The sequence below is a fragment of the Danio aesculapii genome, chromosome 2 (assembly GCF_903798145.1).
Source record: "Danio aesculapii chromosome 2, fDanAes4.1, whole genome shotgun sequence".
Classification (NCBI taxonomy): domain Eukaryota; kingdom Metazoa; phylum Chordata; class Actinopteri; order Cypriniformes; family Danionidae; genus Danio; species Danio aesculapii.
In genome coordinates, this window is record NC_079436.1 from 28,581,865 (window position 1) to 28,606,813 (window position 24,949).

At 35.5% G+C, this 24,949-nt stretch overlaps 1 protein-coding gene across 1 annotated transcript in view; it reads left to right on the top strand.

Moving 5' to 3' along the window:
- The first annotated feature begins 8,881 nt into the window (after positions 1–8,881).
- LOC130234864 (cadherin-12-like) overlaps positions 8,882–24,949 on the top strand; it is a 29,978-nt gene continuing 13,910 nt past the window's right edge. The window contains exons 1-3 of the mRNA XM_056465188.1: positions 8,882–8,896; positions 19,299–19,412; positions 19,656–19,909. Coding sequence (XP_056321163.1) covers positions 8,882–8,896; positions 19,299–19,412; positions 19,656–19,909 — 383 coding nt within the window. The remainder of the gene's footprint in view (positions 8,897–19,298; positions 19,413–19,655; positions 19,910–24,949) is intronic.

Consider the following 24,949-nt stretch of genomic DNA (forward strand, 5'->3'; position numbering starts at 1 on the left):
AAATTGTATATACATATACGGTGCTCAGCATACTGAATATGAGAACACCCTATTTTGAAAATTTATATTTTATCCATTTCTCAGTGAATATAGGCAAAGTATTTTGGTGCATTTAAACAAAACTTATTTACTAAACGGATATATTTATTAAAATAATATTTTAGTCACCAAACATATTTAGTAATTGAAAGATTAAAGCAATAAAAATCAAGCAAAGTATTGCAAAAAAAAAAAAAATTACAACCCACAAAATTTTTACAATTTTTCAATTTTTTGCTTCTTTTGATGTTTTCCTCTTTTAAATTTGTATTTAATATTTTTCTATAACATATAATATGGGTGTACTAGTTTTTGGACCATTATTGCATGTCATTTTGTTAGATAAGCTTCAGATTTGGCTTCAGTACTAATCTAATCTAATGTATATGCACAAATATAATATTATATAGCTTTCTATTTAAAAATATGAATTTAAAAAAGAGATTTGAGGGGTGTACTTACATATGCTGAGCACTGTATATGTGTATAATATGTGTATATATATATATATATGTGGTGTGTGTGTGTGTGTGTGTGGTGTGTGTGTGTGTGTGTGTGTGTGTGGTGTGATATATATATATATATATATTATATATATATATATTATATATATATAAATATATATCTATATATATATATATATATATATATATATATATATATATCTATATATATATTACACTATATTATTTATACAGCAAATGAATGCCACATCACAATTTGGTGCTGTTGACTTGAAATTTTTATCAGATGTTAGTAACAATTAAAGTAATCCATACATGCAAAAAACTATTATTATGTGTAAAAAAAATGCAATGACACAGGGCGAAAAAATATTGAACACATGAAGAAAGGGAGGTGTTAAAAGGCATGGAAAGCACAGTCAGCAGCTAAAATGTACTGTAGCTTTTCAGTCCCAACACCACAACACAAAGATCATAAACACAGTCAAAAATCTCTCGATGGTTTCAGAGAAGAAATAAACTGATAGAATGGGCCCAGACAATCACCTGACTTCAATCCAACAGAAAATAGAAATAAAGATCAAAAGTTCATAGACGAGACCCACAGAACCATCAAGATTTTTAAACTCTATAGAAGTCTGGGGAAAATCACACCTGAGCAATGCAATGGAGACTTGAATCTCCACAAAAGAGGTGTCTTGAAGCTGTCAAAAAAAAGCTTTTTATACAAGTATTAAATACATTTCCCTTTCTGAGTCCCCCTTGTTATTACATAACAATTTTTTGTCAGATTGTTTTGTTTTGTTTAGGATTATTTGTATGTTTGGATTGTTTCAGATTTTTTCAAAAATCTGGGTCAATTTCATGTCAACAGTTCCTTGGAACAATATTTACAAGAAATATTATAATTATATTAATCCAAACTTTTATTTTGAATGCAATAAATCACAATTAATCACTTGACATGACCATTTTTATATATATATATATATATATATATATATTTTTTTTTTTTTTTTACCCACCTTCAATGTTGTGGTCTACATTTGTGTGTCTACGTTTCTTATGATACACTAGACAAATAAAATACAGCTGCATACAGTATGCAACATACTGTATACATTTAAAGCAAGAGATTTTTTCCCACAATGTAAGTGAATCCTTGAAAGTGTTTGGATGTTTATTCAGCCACTATGTATCTGCTAGCTAAGGCTGGATGACATCAGATGCAAATCACAATGCCATTTTGCATCTCCTTTTAACACACATGTGAATTCAAGGATGATAGCAATAACCCCATATAGCGCTCCTTCATTCGGGGGCTTGAGTGTGTGTGTTTACCCTGAGGTGAGTCATATCTTATTACTGGATGGCCATCCATAGCATCCTGAATGAATAATGCATAAAGCCATAAAGCACAAACGCTTAACCCGCACTACACAACGCCGGCTCTTGGACTTATCAATTCATTATATGCTTTGTGGTTGTCCATTTTCACATTCCTGTTTTTGCCAACAAAGAAAGAAATACTGGGTGGCTCTGACCTCTTAGGAGATTTGAAAACATTGCATGTATGTATAAAAAGTAATAAGCCATTTATAAATACTATTTAAATAAAATAAAATAATAATAATTATTATTATAATAAGAAGAAGAATAAAACTAATTATAATAATAATAAGATTCATATGTGATTGTAATTAAAATCTACATTAATATTTTGAGTAAACTAAGGAGATTGCTAAGGACATGATTTATTCCCAATTACATTTTTTCTCAGTCGCTTTGGTTTTCTCAAAACTACCTCTTCAATTAGTACCTCTCAAAACTACCTATTCTAATTCTACCTCTCATTTCTTTGAACAAGTCGCAAATGCTTTAGTACACATTATATTTACTTTTCTACTGTTTTTTTTTTTTTTGTGCTATGTGCAGAGCTATTTTTTCCTTTCTATATCACAATTGACATGATCTGTCAACAAATTACAGTAGCTACAAACATTAAAAGCATAAATTATACAATATTTGTCATCAAACTGTAGCCATAGTTTACATCAGAACATCCATCCAGAGTATTGGCAGCATGACTAAGCAATTGTGACTGGTTATCCCTACATAATGACACAAGGACTTTTATTTTTGAGAGATGAAGTAAGAATTTTTGAGCAAGAGACTGGCTTTTGCTGGTAATCCATGGTGTTTTTGTTATTTGTACAAGTTGTTTTTGAGAAATGCACTTACTGTTGGGCAGATTTCAATTCTGATCTGAGAAAATACAGACATCCCAAGTAGGGAAAAGTCATTTCCGGGCGGGGGTACGTCGATTTAAAAAAAAAAAAAATTACTTATAAATTTTTTTCCGGGAGCATCCGGGAGTCTCTGCATATGCGGGAGACTTGGTATGTCTGGAAATGTACCAAAGCGACTGAGAAAAACTCTTAAAGTTAAATCAAGTAAAACTATTTCACATATAACAAAAAGTGCCCTGTCAGACATGCTTATTGTTGTTCCACCAAATACTGATGTCTTAACTTTTCTGAAGTTGGTATTGCTGACAAAAAAAACAATGTTTCAACTGTCGCAACTAATGAAAATATGATTTGAATTTAATATAAGTGTTATAGGACCTTTTTAAAAAAATATTTTTATAATTTCGGAGATTGGATTCAGTGCATCGGCCTCCATCAGCCGGTCTGAGCACCAAAGAAAGTGACCGTTGACATTCCGCCACAAGATGGCGACAGAGACTGCATAATAAGTTCCTTTTGTAGCGCTGTCTTTATACCACAGGAAATCTCTGTAGACGGATGGCATTTCATGCCGTTCAGCCTTAGAAGCATCCATACACACTCATTCCCTCACAATACTACGGCCAATTAGCTTATTCAATTCACCTATACCGCTTGTCTTTGAACTGTGGGGGAAACCGGAGCACCCAGAGGACACCCAAACGAACATGGGGAGAACTTGCAAACTCCACACAGAAATGCCAACCTACGGAGCTGGGGCTCGAACCAGTAACATTATAAAAGACCAGTGACATAAATATATATACAATTCTTTTTCTTCGTTTTATTTAAGGTTTATTAACAATTAGAACCGCTTGTTTAGTGGATAATTTTTGCGCTATCATAAAAGGTATTGACAAAAACTCACTGTACACTATTGAAATATTACTTTACAATGCATATAAATACCTTACAAATTAAATTGGACACAGATCATTCAAACATCTTACATTTGCACATTATTTAATAATGTAAATTATATGTAAAACACCTGAAAAGCTAAATATTGCACACATTTAATAAGAAAATGTACTGAAGGACTGGCCCAAATCTGTAGTAAGCTGCATACTATAGAACATTATTCGTTATTTGCTATGTTTTTTTCGCATTTGTTCAGTTCCTGTTTTTGCAACAAAGAGAAAGAACGATCTTGTTCTGTTCTGACCTCTCAGGAGATTTGAAAATACACTGTTTACTTTCCTCCAAGAAAGAGGCCAACATTATTACATTTAGCGGACATGAATAAACGAATGCGCCTGTGGCCGTCAGAGCATCTACCTCTCCATGAGATGTGACAAGTCAAAATCCCCTCGGACCCCCTGTTACATGGCCAATCACAGACTGAGCTAGAAGTGCTTATCTGAAACAAATGCTTCGGTCGAGTTGTGTGAAAGAGGCTGGAGAGCTCTCATCCTCCGGGGAGTAGAGAGGTTACTCTTTCATTACTCAAAGCTAGTGTAGTGTGCGGACACATGATGACAGGCCACTGCTGCTGTTCATCTCTCACTGCAGCAGATGGAGAGATTCGCATCGAGAAGATGAAAGCATCTTAGGGGGCTATGGATTGCTTTATGGCATGTTTCACAAATATGTTAGACTGAATATGCTATTTCATGTTGTCATTTAAAAATAGAATTTATGTAAGGGAAACTATTATTAAAGTGATTAAAATATGAAATTAAAAGTATTTTAATATGTGTGTATTAGTTGGTATTTTGGTTGGTATTGGTTAATATTTTTGCTGTTTTTCTTTTTTTTTCCAGAAATGTTGGTATTTTATTTATTTTTGTATTTATTTATTTATTGTTTGTTTGTTATTATTATTGTTTATTATTATTATTATTGTTATTATTATTAGTAGTAGTAGTAGTAGTAGTATTACTAATAGTAGTAGTAAATATTACACTTTAAATATTTTATAATAATCTAAAATCGTTCAAATCCAATATTATCAAATATTATTACAGTAATATACTGTAATATTATAATTATTATTATTATTATTATTATTATTACAGTTTTTCTCAGTTGGTTTGGCTCATTTCTTAAAACAAGAATTACATTTTCAACACTATAAGGTTGTTTTGTAAAACAGTCTTACAGTTCAGCACAAAAGCTCATATATTTCCCAAAACTGTTCACTCGTGTGTCAAAACTAAATTTACTTCTCCTTTAAAAAGTCAGTGCCCCCAAAATCCTTTGTCCCATTGGCATTGTGTAAGCACTGCAAGTCAAAATGTCTAGTTGTTTTGTCACCATTGTTTTGTTGTTTTGTCAGAGGACCATTGAAATATCCCTCATGTCCACCTTTCAGTCTTAGCCCAGTTTTTGAAAATGATTACTCCACTGCTTTTTGTCTTTTGACAGAATGCAATTGTGTATAAAACTTAATAAAATCAATTTATAAGATTTATAAAAAGGATTTTAGGGTAGCCTCCAAGGTTTGACATCACACATTGCACTCATACTGCCAAGGAAATTGTAACCATTGTCAATTACACACATAAAGTAATTTCCATACATCATAATAAAACAAAATATACTGTAATATAAACACACAAACAAAAAAACATGAAAATTACATGCAGCCTTCAGTGCTTAATTGGTCACCTGAGATGTGTGAAATTCCTCCTTTGTTCGTCAACTTCTAGTTTCACCTGACTGTCATTTGCTGTAATACAGTAAATGTATCAAATGTTCCACAGATTCATATATGGTATTTATGGTATTATGTTCTTGACTAATTTTGACAATTGAACAGACTATTGTGCATGTAATAACTCATACAATGAAATGACGCTGACATATTTTGGAGCGAACAACCATTGAACTGAGAATCAACAGTCAGTTTAGATCAACTAGATCTATTCACTTGGAAATTGTGCTAAATGACAGCTACCTGTACTTAATCATTTGCAAAGATGTACTTAGACATTTGTGGTTTGGAGGTTTGTCCATGTTGGTTTAAGAATGTTATTCCTGTTTCAAAAAATGAGCCAAACCAATAGAGAAAAATTTTAATAGAGTAGTGTGTATTTAAATATGGCATTAATTATTGTTTGAGCTTATTATGTTTTAAATAACACCTCAATGAATATATACAAATATGAAACAAATAGATTATAATTAACTAGAAATATCATAAAAGGATGGATGGATGGACGGATGGATGGATAGATAGATAGATAAAATTCATTTATTTCCTCTAATTTCTACACACACAATACCCCATAATTACAATGTGAAAAAAGATTTTTTTGAAATAGTTGCAAATTTATTAAAAATACAAAACCTGAAAAATTACATGTACATAAGTATTCACAGCCTTTGCTCAATACTTTGTTGATGCATCTTTGGCAGCAATTGCAGCCTCAAGTGTTTTGGAATATGATGCCACAAGCTTGGCACACCTGTATTTGGGAATTTTTGCCCATTCCTTTTGCAGTACCTCTCAAACTCTATCAGGTTGGATGGGAAGCGACCGTGTACAGCCATTTTCAGATCTCTCCAGAGATGTTCAATAAGATTTAGGTCTGGGTTCTGTCTGGACCACTCAGTGACATTCACATAGTTGTTGTGAAGCCACTGAATTGATATTTTGGTGGTGTGCTTTGGCTCATTGTCCTGCTGGAAGATGAACCGTCACCCCAGTCTGAGGTCAAGAGCACTCTGAAGCAGGTTTTCATTCAGGATGTCTCTGTATATTGCTGCATTCATCTTTCCCTCCATCCTGACTAGTCTTTCAGTTCCTGCTGCAGAAAAACATCCCCACAGCATGATGCTGCCACTACCATGCTTTACTGTAGTGATGATATTAGCCTGGTGATGAGCAGTGCCTGGTTTACTCCAAACGTAACGCCTGTCATTCACTCCAGAGTTAAATTTTAGTCTCATCAGACCAGAGAATTTTGTTTCTTATGGTCTGAGAGTCCTTCAGATGCCTTTTGGAAAATTCCAGGCGGGGAGTGGCTTCCGTCTGGCCACTCTACCATACAGGCCTGATTGGTGGATTGCTGCACAGATGGTTGTCCTTCTGTAAGGTTCTCCTCTCTCCACAGAAGAACGCTGGAGCTCAGACAGAGTGACCATCAGGTTATTTATCACCTCCCTGAAACTCAGCTAAAATGACCGGCCAGCTCTAAGAAGAGTCCTGGTGGTTCCAAACATCTTCCGCTTACAGATGATGGAGCCCACTGTGCTCATTGGAACTTTCAGAGCAGCAGAAATTTTTCTGTAACCTTCCCTAGCCTTTTGCCTCAGGACAATCCTGTCTCGGAGGTCTACAGACAATTCCTTTGTCTTCATGCTTAGTTTGTGCTTTGACATGCACTGTCAACCCTGGGCCCTTATATAGACAGGTGTATGCCTTTTCAAATCATGTCCAATCATCTGAATTTACCACAGGTGAACTCCAATTAAGCTGCTGAAACCTCTCAAGAATGATCAGTGGAAACGGAATGAGACCTGGGCTCAATTTAGAGCTTCACGGCAAAGGCTCTGAATACTTATGTACATGTGATTATTTTTAAAATATTTGTAGCTTTTTTTTTTTTAATAAATTTGCAACAATTTCAAAAAAATATTTTTTCACCTTGTTGTTATTGGGTATTGCGTGTAGCATTTTGAGGAAATAAATAAATTGTATCCATTTTTGAAAAAGGCTGTAAAATAAAAAAAATGTGGAAAAAGCAAAGCGCTATGAATACTTTCTAGATAGACGGACAGACAGACGGACAGACAGACAGACAGACAGATAGATAGATAGATAGATAGATAGATAGATAGATAGATAGATAGATAGATAGATAGATAGATAGATAGATAGATAGATAGATAGATAGATAGATAGATAGATAGATAGATAGATAGAGATTGTTTATAAACATTTATGGTGTACATTTAATGCAAATCTCTTATGGATCACACATTTTTCAGAGAATTCTGTGCAGTTATTTCTTCACAATTACATGTACATTGGATTTACAGCACATTTCGGACCTCTTTTATATTCCATGATTGATATTCATGATTTTAGAATTCAAAACCAGTAGAGGATGAATGGCATAGTGGAAAAAAAAGTCCCCTTCATGCAGTCTTCTATTTTTCACCTTTTTTTATTTCCCCAAGCTGAGGCTGTGCAGGACAAAGTGACATAGTCCTTACATTGCAAAACGGGTGTGCCATATCTGGTGACCCAAAAAAACAGTCTGGAAATGGATATGTGGGATCCTCACCGTGGGGCACAGAGGAGGGTCAATGACAATGGCCTTCTTCTCCCTGTCCTCAATAACAGACTTTGCTCTCTGTTCATCTGTCTTTGATGAGCTGCTGCTTCACTGAAACGCTGAGATTCAACATTTGGTCTCAGTGCTGCTTTCAGCATAAAGGGGATCCACTCGAGTAATGGGTTCAGAGGATAATTGTTTCTGTATTAACAACGGGATTGTAAGGTGGATTTTGGTTCTAACATAAAGGATTATTGTAAAGATGTGCACAGAATGTCATTTTGCACATACAGTATATATTAATATTTCACATTTTCATTTAATTTAACATATAGGGTGTCATAGTTGCTGGAATGTTAGCACTGTTGCCTCACAGTTAGAAGGTCGCTGGTTCGAGTAGCAGCTGGGCCAGTTGGCATTTCTGTGTGGAGTTGCATGTTCTCTCCGTGTTGACATGGGTTTGCTCCAGGTGCTTCTTTTTCCCCCACAGTCCAAAGACATGCGCTATAGGTCAATTGGATAGACTAAATTGGCCATATATATATATATATATATTATGTATTAACTTTGTGTAAATAAAAAGCAAACACATTCAAACTGTTAAACATTCAAAACATACAATCAAAACACTCAAGCTATTAAAGTAGCATTTCTATAATTTAAAGGGCCATGAAAACCCCCCTCTCTCAGCAGGGTGTTTACACACCTCTAGTTTAAAAAAGTCAGGAAAGTGGGTGAGTCCAGCTCTGTTTAGGTGGGAGTGTCGAGTGGCGAAAGAGGGAAGGGTTTGCATAAAAAGGGAAGTTTCATTACATGCACAACAGCTGATTTTCACACCAGCAACACAAACAAAGATGCGGTGGAGATGGACAGTGATTCGGTGAGCAGAATTTACAGCAGATCTGAGAGCTGTGTGGAAGTGGAGGATTTTCAGTCCATAATATTGTAGTGATATTACTGTAAACTTAGTAACTAAATCATTTTGACTAAGGTATGTCTTTAAAAACTGAAAGATTACTGCTGACGATACTAAAGAACTTTGCCATCTGAATAAACATGAACAAAGAACGTTGATCACACACTTACCAAATCCATAGAGACAGGACAATCAACACCAACTGGAACCGCATCTTTATTTAAAAGAAGATGAGCCGCAAATCCAAATTTCACCATTTCCAGATTTGAAAAGCTCTTGGGTAAAATATGTTCCTTACAACATATTATTATCACGTGTTAGCAGACCCCTGTAATCCACATAAGTGAGTCCACACGCGAGCTGCGCTCTCATCATGGGTAAATAGAAAAAACCTTCATTGCGACATTATAAACGCAACACTTATGACTCATGTCTCAGAACAATTCTTCTTTTTCTACTTGTTTCAGTTACTGTTGGCAACACAACGTGGCATCTCGATCACTGTAACAGGTAAAAAGAGTCTTCGACACTATATCATGCACATTAACGAAGATTCTTGTTCACAATAGAACGCGCTGATTGGTTCGAACCAAGTCTTTCCCATGAATTAATGAACAGATGTGCTGAAAACTCAGTGATGTCACTTTGTATCAGCCGGTATAGACAGACAATCTCCATGCTGGAATTTACACAATGATCTCATCACCATCACGTTGCTTCAAAATTTCTTAAAAAAGGAATTTAAAAACAACTAATTTAAATCAAGTAAAGTAGAATTTATAGCTTTGATTTAGTTTAGCTTGATGTAAAACAAATGAATGAACAAACAAACAAACAGATACATATACATACTTACATACATACATACATACATACATACATACATAAGAAAAAAAAACTGAAATGAAAATAAAAATAAAGGAAAGACATAAATAAAACAAACAAACAAGAAAGCAAAAACTAATAATACTAACAAAAACAACCAAATTACTTTAAAGAAAACAACAACAATAAAGCAAATGTTGCTATCAAATGTCTATTAAATGTGCTGTTGCTCTGTTCACACTGTTCCCATCCTTATGAATGTTCTTTACAACTTCAAAATGCTTTTATATTTCTTTTGAGAATGCAAGAACTCAAAGTTGGATGGAATTCTGAATACTTCACAACGAACAGTGTAGAAGTGCAATTAAAAATTCATGAATAAACGTCAGTTAGTGGGGGAATTAATTAAAGTTTTGGTATATGCACTGTATTGAAATACAAAACAACTTGACAGAGCGGCGTCTGATTAACATTCTCTTTTGGGTGGAGACGCTCCAAAACAGAGACGTGGCCCTTTTGTGTTGATTCTCTCTGGAAGAGCCTCAGAAAATTCTGAAGAGACTGGATGAACAGTGCCATCTAAAGGTGTCCAGTGTGACTCTCTTATTGACGCTCAAAAGACAAAGAACACAAACAAGTCAGGCCTGGATTAAAGTGTATGGCTTTGTTATACAAACTAAGTAGAAATGACTGCCACAGTCTAAAACTAATGTTTCATCACAGTACTGTCACTATTATTTCATCACAAACAGGCAGAACAAATCGGGATAGCACATCTAAATGGAATTTATATTATTATTGGGTCCCACTTTATATTAAGTGACCTTAATTGCTATGTACTTGCATCAAAATATAAGTACAATATTGTATTGAAGAATACTTCTGGTGTTCTTGAGGTAAGAAAAGATTTGGTAGTATAGGTAGGTTTAAGACTGGGTTAAACTGTAAGGGATCGTCAACAGTGTACTTATAAATGTAATAACAGAAATTAATTACAGATGTAGTTACATTCAGGTATTTAGTCAAGCATACAGTAAGTCCATGTTAAATTAATTACTTACAGATTAAGTACATTGTACTAACATAGTTATTATTTTCAGTGAAAGTATATATTAGTTAAGGCCACTTAATATAAAGTGGGAATGTTGTTTTATTAATATTATAGTAATTATTATTATTATTATTAGTAGTAGTAGTAGTAGTAGTAGTAGTTCTAGTAGTAGTAGTAGTATTGCTGTTGATTTAGAATGTTTATTATTATTAATATCAATATCATGATTATTAATATTTATTGTTGTTGTTGTTGTTAATAATATGATGATGATTATTATTATTATGAATATTATTATTATTATTATTTGACAAACATTACCCATATATCCTTTATTCTGGCAAATAACAGGTTAAACTAACTTTTGGATAGCAGTTATATAAAAAATATTCTCATTGTCTTGAGAAAATGTTTGGCACACAGAAGTCTTGAAAAGAGAGTGACAATGGCTCTAAATTGTCAAAACACCTCTCAAAATGTTTGCAATGGATGCAAAAAACCCTTTTAATTAGATTTGTTTTATGAGAGTTGACAGTTTTTCGAAGGCAGTGTAAATGTGATTGACAATGTGAGTACATTTTTATTCTTTTAGCATAAAAAAATGTAAGAGTTTTTTCAGAGTCAGACTTTTTTTTAAGATTACATTATGCCCCTTTTCATTAGATGTAATATTAATGTCCAATTTTTGCTGAATCTGTGTGATGTTTCAGCTCAAAAATACCCCAAAGACAAAAAATCAACAGTTGAGTTGAAACAGTTTTTGTGTGTCTCTTTAAATGCAAATGAGCTGCTGCATTCCAGAAAAGGGTGGAGCCTCTACTTGCTGTTCAGACACTCTAGAAACAACAAAACATCAACATTTGAGTTGAAACTGTTTTTGTGTGCCTCTTTAAATACAAATGAGCTGCTAAATTATATAAGAGGGAGCAGCATCTACTTGCTGTTCAGAAACTCTAGAAACAAATAAACAGGCAAATTGCATGTAGCCAAAATGTCAGAAACAACTAGTAGTGGATTAAATCTTTACTGTACATGTAAAATGCAAATGGGCGACAACTTCTAGACTGCACTAGGACGTTTCTGAATGGTTACTTAACACTTTAATGCAGTGTTGTGGAATAAAACTGATTCAAACTAGCATGCTACTTCCCTATTACATTATACATTCATTTGTCATGTTTTCACAGAAATAATTCAGTGATAATTCAGACTATACTGTACACAAAAAGTATGTACTTGGTCTCTGTGAATGCAGTGCTTGTTTGTGAAGCCGTCAGTCGTAATACATAATCTGTGATATTATATTTTAATCGGATCTCATTCCTACATCCTTTAAAATCAGATGTGTTTTTCCCCCCCAAATGATTGGCTAAAAAAAATATTTTCATTATATGTCCCTTTTAGAATTAAATAATAAAAGTTTCTAGCCAACTGTGGACATACGTGCAGACATATTGTACAAAACATTGTTTAATAGCTTTGCTAACACCAATTTTTACTCAGTATTGGCACTTAGAGAATGTACACTTTACTGTCAGAGTGTTGATGTTGTCTTTCAGGCCAGAATTTGGTAGCTAAGTAGCTCACTAAGTAGTAAGTTCTAATGCTACAGATTTGACACAGTAGCCAGAAGTTGCTGTAGTGGACATTCTGTGTGTTGGTGATTTGGCCTGCTGGCTCTCTGTCCTGTCATTTCACAGACTGTTATTCAGCATGGTCAGCTCTATGGCAGACGCGTATCTCAACACTAGCTGGAAATGACATCGGCAGACATAATTGTTGTGTGCTGTCAGCAGTGATAAGACGTCACTGCAGAACAGCAGCGTGTCGTGGACATCAAGCTGATGCTTTTTAAGAAGCACTAAGGTCTTTGGCTGACAGTGACAACAGTAAGTTGTCTTTGTAATCTGTCTTATTTGATAAAAGTGTCTCTTTTAGCGCTGTTGAGGATTTCTATTCCCTAAGCTGTTCTGAAAGACTTATGCCTATTGTTTTTTGGGGGCTTGCAACAGACTGTTACAAATTGTTTTTTTTTTTACACTCAGTTAAACTCATTAACCAACCCCAGTGCAAGGCAAGTTTTTTTGTCTTCTACTCCAGATGCACTGTGGTCTGAGATAGTTTATGCAGAGACATGCTGAAAATGAATTTATTTTTGTCTTTTTTTAACAATCCTAAAATGTCAATGCGGATGCTGAAAATCAATCATTTTAGTGACGTTAAAAAAATAGAAAACAAAACAAAATGCAAAGGAATTGCTTCTGTTGCATATTATTTCTTGAGCGAAACAAGAGATACAGGGCTCTATTTTAACAGTCTAGGTGAACAGTCTAAAGCTGCGGACACACTGGACTTTTCTCTCCATAGACTTCCATTCATACACATGCAAATGCGTCAGAATGGAAACACAATTTTCGTAGTTCACTGCTTTGCAAAGTTCAAACTTGGTGAACTCTGACCTGCAAAATCGCATCACTTGATTGCGTGAGACCAATCAAGGATCAAAACATGACCTCTCTGGACAGAAATTTTAAATATGGACCAGTCGCTCGCTTTTTTAAATGTCTAATAATCTTGTTTAATCCCTCCCCTTTTCGCAGTGCCATACGACAGAATTTCGCAAGCTTAAACTCTAGTGTGACTGCTGCATAAAGCACATGTCGCAAAAGCATTAAGGGCGAGTCTGAATCCACTTTTGCTATTTTAAGGACAAAAAAATACGCTTTGCACCGCGGTGCATGGTCTAACAGAGTTGTGCTTATTCTCTTAATGAGTTATGGTTGTGTTTTGAGCATAACAGGCATTAAACCAATCAGAGTCTCATCTCCTATTCCTTTTAAGAGTCAGTTGCGTCGCACCATGGCGCATTTGCTATTCACATGGAAGACTTTGTGGGAAAACTGAATGCTTCACTAGCAAGAAAAAGGTTAAACAGACCGTCTGCGCAAAGTTAAAGAGCGAGCCTCCTCCAATCAGCCGCTTTTCTCTTTAATTTACTTTTACTCTTTACTTTACTCCTTTACTTTCGTGGATAAAGAAACGGTGTTGTACGCACTCCACTAAAGACATCCATTAGCCTACATATTTAATTTAGTTTGTTAAGTGCAATGATTTGTTTTAAAACTATTGCTGAATTCAGTTCGAATTTCCAACAGACGAATAAAAGAACAATAATAACAAAGTGTGGTCAAAAAACTGAGTTAAACACACGTCCTGTTCCTATGCCCTCTTTGGTGATGCAGATGTCTCGAAAACCCCACAGGTGGACAAATCTAAACTTATTTTTATTAAAACAAATATAAATATGCCTATTATAAATAATACTGCTAAAATAACATTATACAAATGCAAATGAATGTCATGAATAAACTATAAAAAAAAAAAACTGACAAGAAGAAGTCATAGAGGCAGTGGTTTTTATATTTATGTAGAAAATAATGATTTTTGTAACATTTTAATCCTTTAATTTTTTCATATGTAAAGATATTTGTGTATTGCTGTACATCATGTGTGTATTAAACAATGTGTAAGCGTTTGCACTTGCATAGGCGCATAACTAACTTTCAGTTGGTCAAAATAACTACGTGCCAAACATAGCCTTTAAACACCTCCTTTTTAAGGCTGATTTATACTTCTGCGTGAAGCGCAAGCATGTGTTAAAAATAAAATTAACTTACTAAACTTTTAACTTATGCTACAAATAAAAATAACTACTCGTTGCAACAACGCGTAGCACAAACTCTGTGATTAGCTGCCTTGGTAGCGCTGATGAGTGTGGGCGGAGGTGTGAGCCGTGCGAGCCCGATGCAGGGAGTGTTTACAAGTGTGGAGTCCCATGAAGGAGCTCCGGATAGAGATTGTTGTTTTGTGTTTACCTTATGATTAAAGTTGTTGCACATCCGCCGATTCCCGCCTCAAAATGAATGAGTTTGAGCCACTTGTAAATTAAGGTAGTGTTCAGCAAAATACAAAAGACCAGCGAAGAAACTCAAGACAGAGGAACATAAACACCTTTTGCCAGCTAGCTTTTCTGAAGAGTTATTGCAGAGCAACACACACAGCATGCGGAAGTATAAATGCACGGTTACGCGCATTGCATGCACCGTGGGTCACGTTGATCACTTGACGCAGAAGTATAAACCAGGATTAGACCAGCACATCCATAAGTCCACAAAGTGGCACAAATGGATTTGCTATTTAAACAACGTGGTGCAAAATGTGAAAATTAGGGTTGCGCTGGTCTGAAAATAGCAACAAATCGCGTCAAACACGTCTTGCGCCTTATTGCACCAGGTGTATGGTAGGGACCACGCAGTGTATATCCTAATATATTTATATTTATTTATTCCCCAGAATAGCCCACTACACTCTGGAATTGAATGGTTTATGCAGAGGCTTGTCAAAAATGATTAATTTATTTGTGTTATTTTAACAATTGTAAAATGTTGATGAGGATGCTGGAAAGACGTTAAATCAATAAATAATAATACTCTTACCGCATTCAAAGCATTTATCTATTTATTATTTTTTTTTTTTTGCATAGGCTTATATTTATAAACCACAGTCATTAACAACCAATCAGGTGACTATTAGTGAGAAAAGCAAATCAGCAGGACATGATTTATCATTTGTGTTCTGCAGTCGCTCCTATCATCTGAGAAAAGAGCAAAGCTAATTGGGCTAATTTTCTTGCTCTATTTTGTCTTGCTTTGTTTGTCATTACTCCAAAGACATTATTGTCATAAATGATCAGTTATTCTAGTTTTTAAGACATTTATTTGTTATTTTCACTCATTTATTGATTGATACATTTATTCATTGATTTGCATTAGGACTGCATGACATTAGAACCAACTGACATTAAAATATTTTGTTTTTGTGACCTAAAAACAATTTCTCCAGAAGACCTGAATAGCTCTATTTGGAAAAAATACAATCTAATAAAAAAGATACAAATGAAATAAACAGTGCTTCATGTTTTTTTCTGGGGTCTCTCAATGTGTTGTAGTACAGAAATTAAATAATCAAATGAACAATAACACTAGTCTTTACTGCAAGACAGTTAATCTCTCTAAGCTACAAATATCTCGTTTCTTAGGTTTGAATACGTTAAACATGGTTGCAATGTTGTTTACAGACCTTATAAAAATATGTGGAACATCACTATATGGATAAACTTTGCTATTAATCCACAAATTGCACATGTTATGAACTGTGGTGTCTGATCTGCTATGCTTAAATGATATGGGTAGAGTACGAATTAAAGGGATGTTTGGAGGGGATTGACCACCCAAGTAATGCTTGATCTCCCCTGAAAGGCATCATAACAAGATGTATGGAGGTTCAGCCCTTTAATAGTAGGAAATGGCTTTCTCTGATTTCTGTCTTGAATATTATTAATTAAAAATGTAAAATATAAATATACATTTACCCCCCCCCCCCCCCCAATAACGGTTTATACCATTGTGAATCCATAATCAATGCTAGGAAAAATATGATTCAGCAGTCTGAAACTGGCAGTTCTAGACCACCGAAAGACATCATACTGTAAATATTCACTAAACATTTCTCTTGCAAAAAGGGTGCTTATATCTGCATGTAGCTTAAAAAAAGAAAGATTAGACACATAATTTGTGTAGTTTGACCAACAAAAACTCCTAAATTAGTTACTAAATATCCCTCAAAACACTAATACATTCATAAAATTGATTTACTGAAGCTTGTATTACCAAACTACTACCTAAAAATTTGACCCCCCCAATTGTCAAGGTATAATTTGCACTCTGGATATGGAGATGGTTCACCCCAAAAAAATGAAAATTGCCATCATCTATCCATGTCGTTCAAAACCAATAATACTTTTTTGCTTATCTCAGAACACAGATGAATATCAGATGTTTTTTTTATTGAAATTTAAATGATTTCTCTCTTAAAAGTCATCCAAAACTCACTCACTATATGAATAAACACATCTAATACAGTATATATGTGTATTTGCATCGATTAGACTGTTCTCTTTAGATCCCAACTTCTAATCCATCATAATTTGTTGATTATATACAATACAGGGGCTGCACGGTGGCAAAGTGGGTAGCACGTTCGCCTCACAGCAAGAAGGTTGCTGGTTCGAGCCTCGGCTGGGTCAGTTGGCGTTTTTGTGTGGAGTTTGCATGTTCTCCCTGTGTTCGCGTGGATTTTCTCCAGGTACTCCAGTTTCCCCCACAAGTCCAAATACATGCGGTATAGGTGAATTGGGTTGGCTAAATTGTCCGTAGTGTATGAGTGTGTATGGATGTTTCCCAGATGTGTTGCGGCTGGAAGGGCATCCGCTGCGTAAAACATATGCTAGATAAATTGGCAGTTCATTCCGCTGTAGCGACCCAATATTAATAAAGGGACTAAGCTGAAAAGAAAATGAAAGAATGAATGAATATACAATACATTCACATGATTAACTACTTTTCAGTCATTACTTTGAGCAGAATTGAAAACAAGGAAAACAAAGCCAAATATAGAAATCCTGGCCAGGACGTGTACCATAAAATTGTTACCCTATTTTACAGTGAACATTTTAATAGGACTTATAAGAAAAAAAGTGCTACTAAAAAAATCTCATAGCATGGCTGCGTAAATGATGCAACTTTAGTTTGATACCCAGTTACTTTCAAAAGGTGTTTTATTCTCACTCACTCACTCACTCACTCACTCACTCACTCACTCACTCACTCACTCACTCACTGACTCACTCACTCACTCTCTCTCTCTCTCTCTCTCTCTCTCTCTCTCTCTCTCTCTCTCTTTCTCACACACGCACACACACACACAAAGTACTCTGATGTACTCTGAATTACACAAACTGACTGAAGTGGTAGAGAGGTTTATTTTAGTCAGGAGTGAGTGAGCTATACAGTTTATAAGCCACCAGAGTAACCTTTTTTGCTCCTGAGTTGTGTTGTGTATTAAATATAGGCTAAATTATAATTATACTTGATGCAACGGGCCAACAGAGATGCTTTTTTTGTGTGTGTTTGATTTCAGCGTATTTGAAATTAAAGCCAGGAATTAAGATCGACTTCTGCACAGTGGCGGTTCTAGACCGGAGTAACTGGGGGGCCAGGAAGGGGCCGCTTGTACTTTTAGGGGGCACACTTTAACATACATCACAAGCTACTTAAATAATTCAGTCATTTTTTTCATGTATCACTCCGTAGTCTTCATAAACAAGCTAATTAAATAACTAAACTCAAAATAATCTTCCATGCTAATTTATTTGACAAGTAACTTTGTATAGGATGACACACTTTTAACAATAAAGTACATCAAGACATATTTTTGAACCTGTAAACGTTAACAGTTGAAGTCATTTTTTTTGCTCTCCCATTAATTTAAAATAATGTTTCCTAAGTGATCTTTAACAGACCAAGGAAATGTTCACAGTATTTCCTATAAAACAAAAATAATTCTTCTTGAGTCATAAGTCTTATTGTCTATAGTTTTTTCTTGTAAAAAAAAAAAGCAATTTTAATACAAAAAAAATAAAATAAAATTTAAGGTCAATATTTCTTAACAAGGCTAAAATTATTTACTGTATATTATTTGACTGTCTACACAACAAACCAGTTATACAATAACTTGACTAATTATTCTAACTTTCTTAGTTAACATAACCTAGTTAAGCCTTTAAATTACACTTTGATCTGAATACAACTTGCAATCTTGCAAAAAAAAACGTACGCACTGATTGTCACTATAGGAAAGACAAAAAGTGAAAATCATGTGTTCAAAGACTCTTTAGCGCTTTAGGTCACTTCTGAAAACAAAAATGAATGAAGGCAAAACTAAACGAGTTAAATATTACTTTTACATCTGTTCTATATTTTATCAATGTGTTACATCTGTTCTCTGGTACTTGCAGACTGTTTGTAAATTCAAGACTGCATTTCCTAAAACTATGTACACTCAATTTCTGATTAATGATGCCCTTGCATAGCCGAGGACTTCCTATATTAAGTTTTAAAATCGCTATTAAAAACAAAAGTCCAATATAATCAACAGTGGACATTTTGGTAGTTTTTCACAACATGAACATGACTAAAGTTGAATCTTTTCATTACCTGTGCTAATTTACGGTTTGACATCTGACGAATGTGGGAACCGCCACTGCCTTTGCATAAACAGATGAGTTTTTGAGGTTTATTGGCATACTTTTACTCCAGTAAATCACAGTAAGAGCTGAGAGTTATGACCCAATGCATAAATGGCATAAATGTGCATTAAACACAATCATTTAGCAGTTTATGTGTGTTTATTGGCTCATTACAAACAAACACATATGCCTGTGGCCTCATTACAAACACATACATCAATTTTGCAAACTTGATTTTCACAATATAACCTACAAGTTAAACACTGGGGGTCTTAAGTTCTGATGTCTCCAGTCTTTTCAGTATGACCACAGCTCTTTTCTTCTGAGGTGTGACTGTTCCAAAGTGTGCCTTCACATGGCTGAATAAGCACAGTGATGCAAGAGCCACTGACCAAAGACATTTTCTGCCTGCTTTCGTCTTCTCTACCTTTATTCTCCCTCCTGTGATTGAGGGTAAAGTAAGAGGCATCCTTTCCTTTCCGTTCCCTCGGCTTCTGATCTCAGCGTGAGCCTGAAGAATTTTAACTTAGATCATACGTTTTATGACCCAGTAACGTTGTTTTGTTTTCTTTTTTTTTGACTGTACACAGCATGAACATTTTCGACAACGCTTCCATCCACAAATGAACACCAAAAAAAAAGATTAGTCTGTGAATTTAAAAGCCTTTAGAACTGATGAAGTCTTATTATTCATTTCACAGCGTCTGGACTTTGAGACCAGAAAGGCTTACACCTTTAAAGTGGAAGCTTCAAACGCAGTTCTTGATCATCGATTCCTACATTTGGGACCTTTTAAGGACACTGCCATGGTGAAAGTCAATGTTCTGGATGTGGAGGAGCCTCCTGTCTTCAGCCGGCTGTATTATAGCATGGAGACGTATGAAGACACACCGGTGGGCATCATTGTTGGCGCTGTGAATGCTGAAGACCTGGATGTAAGCAACAGTCCTGTTAGGTATGTGAGAAACACAATCATACAAATGTAGGTCAGATCAAAGCACACACTTCTACTTTCCTTCAAACACACACTTATTTACAAGATGTCTTGTGGGAATGTCTTTTAAAAGCAACAGGTAAAAGTACACTAGACAACATGAAAAGAATATCCCTGATCCCATGGGTTTAGTTCATTTGGCTGGAAACAATACAGCAACAATACAATGTGTGTATAGTATTTAATTATATTTTGCTCTAACTGATACTGCTTGGATCTGTTTGGATAGCTTTCCAACGTTGCGATTCACTCACTAATCACTTTGATTCCTGGCTTTTTAGCCTAAATCAAAGACTTGCTCATTAAAAAAATGACCTGCAGCAGACAAATGTGGGTAAAACTGAAGCACTTGCACTTTTACTCGCCTTTAAATAAATATGTATTTACACAATTTCCTTTGGGAACTCCTTTCACAAGCACTCTACGTGAACAAGTACAAGTATTTTAGACAACATGAAACAATAACAAACCTGTGGTCCTGTGGGTTTCGTCCATTCGGCAGTCTTGTTTTGAATGTAGTGTGCAGAGCTTTGATTCAATGCATTCTGACAAACTTCTTGCGTAGTTTGCAAGTGTGGACTTTATTTAATGTGGCACATTTGCTTTTTTTAGGCCTTCATTTAAGCGGCTGAAAGTGTTATGTACAATGTTGATGTTAAAAGCAGCTGAGAGCTTGACACTAGCACATTGTCTTTATGGACATGTTTGTTTTAATATGAATATTTCATGAAGGTACATAAATAGAGTTGTTAGTAATTTAGAAACTCCTAGATCTTGTTAAATATTTCACTGAAGTGCATTTCGCGGTGGATAAATTATATGCTGCATTTAGAAGTTAATTTGAATTAAACTGTGAGCAATAATCATTTTGTATGTGATATTTATTTGACAGACTGTTGGTTCCACTATGAATAATTTACCCATACTCATTTACTCAGTAGGAACACAACTGATGTGTGTTTGGAGACGCTTGTAGATGCTGGTGATTAAATGGCTCAAATACAAAAACCCATCTACCCTCCACCTACTAAACTTCACTGAAGCTAAGCAGGGCTGAGCCTGGTCAGTACCTGGATGGAAAACCACATGGTGGTATTACTAAGGGCAGCAGGGGGTGCTCAACCTGCTGTCTGTGTGAGTCCTAATGCACTAGTAAAGTGAAGGGGACACTATTATGTCAGTGAGCGACATCTTTCGGATGAGACATTAAACTGAGGTCCTGACTCTGGTCACTGTGGTCATTAAAAATGCCATGGCACTTCTCATAAAGAGTAGGGGTGTAACTAGAGGTGTGAACCTAAACTGGTCTCACGGTTCGGTTCGGTTATGATTATCATGCCATCGATTCAGTTCAATTCGATATTTCGGTGCATCACAGTGCACTGACGATGCTTTCCATACACAGTGTTGTATTTTGGGGGGTGGCTAACAAGCTGTCTGTATAAACACACACATGGACACACAGCACCACACTGTCTCTCATTCAAACACATACACAAACATAGACAGCGCCAAACACACACACACGCGCACTCACACACACACACACACGTGCACTTGCTTGCTCGCTAGCTCGGTAGCGATATTGTGAGACCGCCCACTCCTGTTAAAATTACACCAGAGTTACCGACCGCTACCGCGCTTTATTCAGAAATTTATTCCCGCCAGCATGAAATCTGGTCGGGTAACGCGACAGTGCACAGGTACAGTCGCGGCATACAGCCAAGAGGAAAAGAGAGGGGAGGAAAAGTCACGCCAGCAGGTGAAATGGGCCACAGTGAGAGAGAGAGAGAAATGGAGTACTTTCATTCCCTCAATCGCAGAGAAATAGGGGCTTCTGCTGTAAGTGCCAGTGAAAGACTTTCCAGAAAACATAGTGAAATTTTTAAGTATTTAGTTGGCGCCTGTAGTGTTGTAAATACCCACGCTCGCCTCCCTCCCGACAGAGCGCATATGAGATAAAAGACGTCAGTACATAATAACCGGTTATGATTATTACTGAACTGATACCGAATTGTCCGCGTCTGCATCGCGGTGCACCGAAGAAACAATTCATTTTGACACCCCTAGGTGTAACCCTGGTGTCCTGGCCAAATTCCCTCCATTGGCCCTTACTGATCATGGCCTCCTAATCATCCCTATCCACTGAATTGACTCGGTATTACTGTCTTTACACTCCCCCTATAGCTACTGTGTGGAGAGCGTACTGGCGTCGTTGTCCTGTGACTGCCGTTGCATCATCCAAGTGAATGCTGCACACTGGTGGTGATGTGGAGAGACCCCCCCCCCTCATGACGCTGTGCAATCTGAAATCATAGAATTTGTTACGCATTGATTTTGTTTTAGTAAAAGCACATGAAGTAACTGTTCATACTGTGGATCAAATGTAATTTACTTAAAGGGTTAGTTCACCCAAATATGTGAATTCCAATATTTATCACGCTTTCTGAGGTTGTTCCAAATCCCTGAGACCTTAGCTAATCTTCAAAACACAAATTAAGTGATTTTAGATGAAATCCTGGAGTTCTCATCCTCCATATACAGCTATGTGACAAAACTAGATGAGAACTCCAGCATAGGAATGAAAAACATTGTCGTAGCATTCCATGTGATTTCAACTGTAATTACGTGAAGCTCCAAGAACACTTTTGTGTGCCAAAATAAAATTGTAAAAGCAAATGTATCAGCCTATATCTTCTGCATCAGGTCAATGTTCGCTTTTACTACAATCTATTAGTATCAGCAGTGCAACACGCAAGTGTTATATTGCCCGTAGTAAATAAGCACCCTGATCTGAAGTGGGTGAAATTGGCCTACATACTGTAGTTGTTTTTCAGTTTCTTTGTCACATACATTTTTTTTTTCACCGTGATTCGTATAATTACAGTTAAATGCCTTCAAATTATATGGAATGTATTGACAATGTTTTTAGTTGGACTTTGAACATCTCAGGACCATTAGTGTCTTTTGAAGGATGAGAGAGCTCTTGAATTTCACCCAAAAAATCTTCATTTGTGTTCTGATGATGAACAAATGCCCTAAGGGTTTGACAAAACATGATGGTGATTTATTAATACCAGAGTTTAAATTTATGAGTAAACCATTTTTTTTATATTAACATATCTTTTACTGACCTTCAAGTAAATGTTTTGGTTTAAGTGAAATTGTAAATTGTAATGTTATGATTTATTCAGTGCTGGTTGGTTTGATTCATGGCTTATAAAAAATTCATTTTTTAATTAATAAAAAGATCTATTACTTTACACTACCTGACAAAAGTCTTGTCGTCGATCCAAGTTGTAGGAGCAACAAATAATAACTTATCTTCTAGTTGATCATTTGGAAAATTGGCAGAAGGTTGATTTTTCAGATGAATCATCTGTTGAACTACCTCCCAATCATCACAAATACTGCAGAAGACCTATTGGAACCTGCATGGACCCAAGATTCTCACGAAAATCAGTCATGTTTGGTGAAGGTAAAAAATCATAGTTTGGGGTTACAGTCAGGGCGTGCGAGAGATCTGCAGAGTGGATAGCAACATCAACAGCCTGAGGTATCAAGACATTTGTGCTGCAAATTACAAACCACAGGAGAGAGCAAAATTTTGCAGCAGGATAACACTCTAGCTGCGTCTTAAATGGCACACTATACACTATGCACTCATGCACTATGTACTTATGCACTTACACACTCAACAGCATAGTATATGTAAGTAGTGTCGTCCCAAATGTAGCACTAATGTTTTTTTTACTAAGCGGAAATTCAAACTGTTTCCCTGATGACGTTTGGCGGTTGCCAAATCAGTGAAATAAATGACCAAACTATCAAATTATACTTGCCATGAGAAGTCAAGTTATTATTCATTGTTCCTAAAACTTGGAAAGGTAGTGTATATTCTGGATTAATGATACAGGGAATGTTATGGAATACTATGTTACATGGAAAACTATGTATAAACATCTGTGTTCAAAAACATCTACCACATCTACATTCAATATCATGCAATATTCATGCAACAGCCTTTAAATATTGTACATTGTAAATCATCAGGATAATGCATTTGCAAACATGGTGAATTATTTTATATTCTGACCCCCCAAAGTTGAGTTTACATTTCGACTTTATTTCAAATGGATAACCTGACCAGAGGTTGGAATATGCTAAGAGATGATCTGACTGCAGAATTCGTTTTGCAAAGCCAGAAGCACTTACTAGAAGAATCCAGTTGAGACTCCGGCTGAGGATTTGCTTGAATAGCATGATACCTCAGGCAAACAGGTAGAGAGACACCTGAGACAGGACAGGACGGAGCAGGAATAAAACCCTGATAAAGGTCTACCGCTACAGGGAAACACAGACTTCCTCTTTTTCACTGATCCACTGGGCTCCTTGTACTAAAGAAACAAGGGTTTCTGGAAGGCACAGCAGTGGGATGAAAGTAGCACATGGGTTCAAAGAGACCACGAGTGCTTATTCACATACTGAAATGGAACTGAATCTGAACTGAAAAATATACATCTTTTTGTACAACAGCATCTGTAGTGGTCCTTATGGATTTAATTAAATAACATGCTATGTATTATTAAGATTAGTTTAATAATTTTATTTAGATGTATAACAGTTTACATTGTGTTGAATTCCTACCAGAAGAAAGAGAAAATATAGAAATATAAAAAAGAAATGTTGTTGTTCCAAATGAAACATTAGAAACCCAAATAATTGCATAGTAATTCTAATGAAATTGGATTATTTTATTTGAAAAGACCTACTCTTCTCACCTCATAAACTAAATGCTGAGTAATTTACTAGGCTACACTGTGAAAAAAATCCTGGTTGCCTTATATTTTAAGCTGAATCAAATTAAAATTATGAGTCCATTGAACTTGTATTATGTTAAACTGACATAAAACAGCTTGTGTAACTTACACATTTAAGTTAGAACATTATTAACTTGGCTTAATAAGTTACAATGACCTAAAAACATACACTGTCAGAACT